Source organism: Saccostrea cucullata, unplaced genomic scaffold, assembly GCF_032062105.1.
Source record: "Saccostrea cucullata isolate Sc308-1 unplaced genomic scaffold, CSIRO_AGI_Scuc_v1 ctg23409, whole genome shotgun sequence".
NCBI classification, from domain to species: domain Eukaryota; kingdom Metazoa; phylum Mollusca; class Bivalvia; order Ostreida; family Ostreidae; genus Saccostrea; species Saccostrea cuccullata.
Window position 1 is genome coordinate 1 of NW_026932080.1, and position 5118 is coordinate 5118.

Consider the following 5118-nt stretch of genomic DNA (forward strand, 5'->3'; position numbering starts at 1 on the left):
AAGATATAATACAACTTAATACATAAAGGGAGTTAACTACTGTCCTACATTGAGTTTTCCCCCTGCTTCTTGTCCTCGTCTATAGTGTTGGTGAACTGTAGGATGGTAGCCATGGGGTACTCCTGTTTCAGCTGATTTATTATGTCCTGTAGCTTCAAACACTCATCCCCTCTGTAGATAAACACTTTGTTCTGAAAAAATTTAAATCCTCTCAGTCAGTTTTTTATACATTACTTACCAACATAAAAACTGGGACTTCCGTGCATAATTAATTGTATAACATAGTAGACAAACTTTGACTCACTCTGACAAAGAGTGGGAAGAGTTGTCCATAGTACGCCACTCTGAAGTAGGTCGGTTCTTGTCGGGGTAGAAGACAGGTCGGTCCTGCCCCTCCTCCTGAACTTTGACCCCATCCAGTATGTTACTGAAAAACCTTGCCTGTCTTTCCTGTCAAGAGCAAAACAGAATGATTAATAAGTTACATTTTATCTTTAACTTATAAACATAAGGGAAAACAAGAACCTTTAGATAGGATACATTTTTCACTCATTAAATTTTCATTCTTTATGAAATTTATCCAGTTTCAAAAAAGTTGATGAATGACAGATTTGACCTTTGACCTGGAAGTGTACTTGCCAGAACATTACTCAGCTTCCTGTAATCAAACTTTTTCTCGTAGACCTCTGCCAACTCTTTACACAAAGGAATACCATACTCCCAAACCTGGAAAAGGTTCAACACTTTTTTAAAGGTCTATATCCATCTATTACATAATTTAAAACTCAAGGACATTTACCAATTTATAGATGAAAATAAAAGCAACAACACAGACTCGAGATAGGTTCCAGTACTCATTTATTTGAATGTGTACTGAACTGCTTACTCTGCTATAGTAAACTTCACTATCATAATTCTGTATAAACCCTAGCTAACCTTGCCCTTGTCGAAGCAGTCCATGATTTGTAGGTAGACCCTCTCCTTCCTCTCCCACTCTGGTTGGTTGGGGTAGTCTAGCTCCTCCTTCCTCATCGTGTCCCTCCACTGTAACAGCTGGGCGTACAGCTTCAGGGTCAGCCCCGCCTCCACGTAATTCTGGGCAGCAAGGTGAAGGTCATACAGCTTCTTAATGTACCGAATGTACATCTCTTCTTTGTTTGTGTTGTCCTTGTAAAAATTCTACAAAAAATTGACTTATTTTAAACTATTTCAGTAGAAATAGAGAAAAGGGATAAACCCTCATACTTTTGGTGTATTTATAACTCTTGCAATATAATATTATGTTCAAAACTTGTAAAAGAAGTACTGGTTGGTACATGCATGTATACAACTTTCTTATTTTGGCTATAAATGTAAAAGATGCTGAATGATGTTCCCTACACCTAAACAGAACTTATTTCAAGTAATATCTTTTAGCGATTCTTTGAAATTCTCGCTAATAACAAAGTTGCTGCTACTACCATACTTAATAAATAAATTTCATTCCCCCTTTAATTAATGACTTCAGAATAAATTTCTTGGAAGATCGACTGGAATTCATATACACAGAGCATTAGTTGGGTGATTCAATCTCCCTTTTTACATTCCACATTACATAATACAATCTGGATTGATCATCTCCGGCTTCATAAATAGATTTTTATTTTTATAAATTCGGCAGTGAATTTTTTTTTGTATTTCACCATAGATCATCCTTTCAGATGAATGGTTTCCATGTGTTTCTTCTCTTCTGTTTTTTAAGGAGGGTCGTCAAAGGAAGCCTGCAGAGTCTAACGATTTTGACTTAATTAATGAACCATGCCAAAGAAAAGCTTCAAGTTGTTAAGCTACAGTTGATCACATCAAATTTCATTCTGTTTGACAATTTACAACTTCTCGCAGGTTGAGTGGATTCTAAGAGGCCCACCATATGTTGTTTTCAGTGTACGCTATTAAACAGCTTACTGAGGGATAAGTGTGGTATGGCACCAATGCTAAATTAAATCATTGACCAAGTTCTTTGGTTATAATTTTTCTATATTTTTATCCTGTGAATATCATAAAAGAATAAATCTCATGACTGAGGAATAAAAATTGCATAGACACTACCATGACACCTTAATATCTCTTCTACTGCCTGCATGCCTGTCCACCCTAAAGCACCAAGCTATAACCCACTGCATCACAGAACTCTGCAATTTTTCTATGTCCACATTGCTCACAAAGCTCTCAATAGCATACAAAGGTTCACTACCTAGATCTCCAGAACCACCCGGTAGTTCATTAATCTCAACTTAAAATTCCAGAAACCACCCAAAAGTTATAATTAATTTCCACTTAAAAATACAAACAAAGGTTAAGAGCTATTCATGGAGTGGTCATACTGTCTTGGCCCTGAAGATGAGCCTGTACACTGGTAGATAAACTATTTTCGCAGATTTTTACGATGATTATTACTGAATACCTACCAGTATATTGAAGGTACATTTCATGTGACTGCTCTTGTAGTCCTCCCTCCACAAACTTGCCTAAAAAGAAAAAAAATTTCAATAAATATTCACATGAATTTATCATTTGTGGATTTAAAAGTAGTTTTGGAACATAAGAAACAGCCATATAATACAATATACCCACGTAACTCTGCAGCTCCACATTGTAACAGATACAGACACACAATGAAACAAATTATCTTAAAGGCAGATGTACAGCTTGTGTTTATAAACAGATTCCAATGAATTTACACTTTTCTTACTATACAGACACCACAAAGTAGAAAATAATACACTGGTAAATTAAAGAAAAATCTCTGGTAACTATTTTTATTTGCAGATGATGAGCTCGCCCACATTTAAGGGGAATTGACTATAGTATGTCATAGACTCCTTTAATTAACAGAGGCAATAAACATTGTTAAAATCGTCAATAGCTAGCTGTATAATTTTTGTACATATTTCAGAATTTTAATGTATAAATTCCTAAAAAGATTGATCCACTCCTCTTCTTTCCTAACAATGCAGGTCTAACAATTATCTGTTAGTGCAAAAAGATCATGTTCATTTATATTTCTGATTATAAGGTCAACTTTTTTATCAAACAGGTGATAGTCAATGCAAGGCAAGGTAAATTCAAAATGAATCATAATTTTTGCATGAATGGCAGGAGATATTCTTTGTTTTTACATCTTATTTGGTTTTTTATAAAAAATTGTATTCTTGTGATGTCAAAGTTTTGCCTGTACTCGGCATCGTCGGTAACCCACGGGTGATTCACGTCGATTCTCTCTTTGAAGCTTGTGGAGTCAAAACCCGTGGTTTGCGACGATGGTATTTGGAAGCATTTTTTATCACGTACATTTCCTTGTGGAATATAGATGTTATGGTTTTGCTTTCAATATTGCTACAATTGGTCAAAAGTCAAAGGACTTAAGTTCATTATTCGATATTTCAGTTTTTTATACATGTAAAGATAGTGTTTGATAAATTTTTTCAAACTTTTTATTTCTTTCTTTTTTTGTCCAAGTTACTAGAAAAGGCACTGTATATACCAATGTATGTATTGCTAAATAAAGTTCAAATCTAATAGGAGAATGTTGGACATATTTACTAACATCACATAAAAATTATGGGGAAAAAATCAGACCAAGGTCCTGTCCTTCTTGTGGAATTAAGAGTTTATTGCAGTTATCCTGATGCAAAGTTATATAACCATCATTTTGGCTGGCCAATTGCAATATTTTGTGAAAGAAAAAAGTTTTTCTCTATTAATGCTGCTCTTCAAATATTAACAGTACTGACATGGTCTACAAAGCATATGCTTCCATGCATCCCCTCCCTTCTTTTCTCTAAGTCCCCCCATTAAATCTTACCTATAGTCCAGCAGCCTCTCCAGTAGGTTGGTGACAGACAGGACAAACTGTCGGCCATTCTCCTTCAGCTCGGGTTCCTTCTCAACTTTATCCAACAATCTGTGGAAAAATTTCACCATTTTATCTCAATGTTTATATAATTATGTTCAAATCCCATAATAATCTGCAGAACAGTTCAACACATATAGTACACTGAGTGTTAACTGAAAAATTGTTCACTCCAATGCTGTTTGTACATTTGAAAGTATTTCTTTGTAGAATAAAATCCACACAAAAATGATATATGAAATTGTTGTTTGCCAAGATGCTTAGTGATGTGTCAATCAGAAAAAGTGTGAACTGTTTCCTGTCAAACAAATCTATCTACTGTCAGATACAAGATGGCAGTGGTCTAATCCAATCTGCCAACTGCAGCATCCCTTCCTGATTCCAGCTTCTCCAGGACTCCCAGGGGAGATAATGGACTTTAGAATTACAGACCAGGATTATTTATATTCCACAGAAAGGTGACAAAGAGTCTGAAGTGCTAATAAAGTGAACAAAGCCTTTATAGGTATAGCACCACTGCCCAGTACTTTTATATGTATTTATATGTATACAACACTCCCCCAGTCCACTCAGTTTATAGGCATGTCCCTCATCAAATACCTGTAAACCCAAACAAGGGTAAATACAAACTTCACGTTTTCAACCCTGTGTATTGGATGCCATTGAAATTGAAAATGGTGTAAATTAGCTAGATTGGGGGTTAATCTCCTTAGATCCCCAGGAGTAAGAGCCTGGGACAGCACTACATGGTGTCTGTCTGCTCCAGTCATTATTGGCAGGATTCTAATGAGGGGTGCTATCTCCATTATTTTCCAGTCATTTAACAGTACCGCCTGCTTCATGAGAAAAGAATAACATTTGTTGCCTTTTCTTTGGTTTTATCATTTAGCCAAATTCTTAATCCAATATGGCTGATCAGTGTATTGAAAAATACCATTCTTTGGTTTTTTTTTTTTTTTTGAATTTACAGGGTGCATTCAATTTAATATCGGCAAGATTTTTCAGAATTAATTAATTTCACTAGATGAAAATACTTAAAATTTGAGTTTCAAAATAAATTTTAAAAAGTGGTATTTCAACAAATTTGAGATACAAAATTTTAATGCAAAACCTAGCTGTTTTGCATTACATCAGTTCACTTAGAAACTTACTCAGGTAGCATTTCAAATTCTTTATCAAAAGCTAAAAAAAATATTTCCCAAATACTTAATTAACCTCCTGTCAAT

The 5118-nt window shown here is 34.9% G+C and overlaps 1 protein-coding gene across 1 annotated transcript; it reads right to left on the minus strand.

The window, feature by feature from the left end:
- Positions 1-481: 481 nt before the first annotated feature.
- LOC134234431 (dedicator of cytokinesis protein 4-like) lies at positions 482-3978 on the minus strand. Its single transcript, XM_062716490.1, has 5 exons — positions 3845-3978; positions 2448-2507; positions 937-1179; positions 636-726; positions 482-498 (listed from the first exon to the last, which is right to left on the minus strand). Exons 2-5 carry the CDS (start codon positions 2469-2471, stop codon positions 482-484), a joined length of 375 nt encoding a protein of 124 aa, XP_062572474.1. The 5' UTR covers positions 2472-2507; positions 3845-3978.
- Between the last annotated feature and the right edge of the window lie 1140 nt (positions 3979-5118).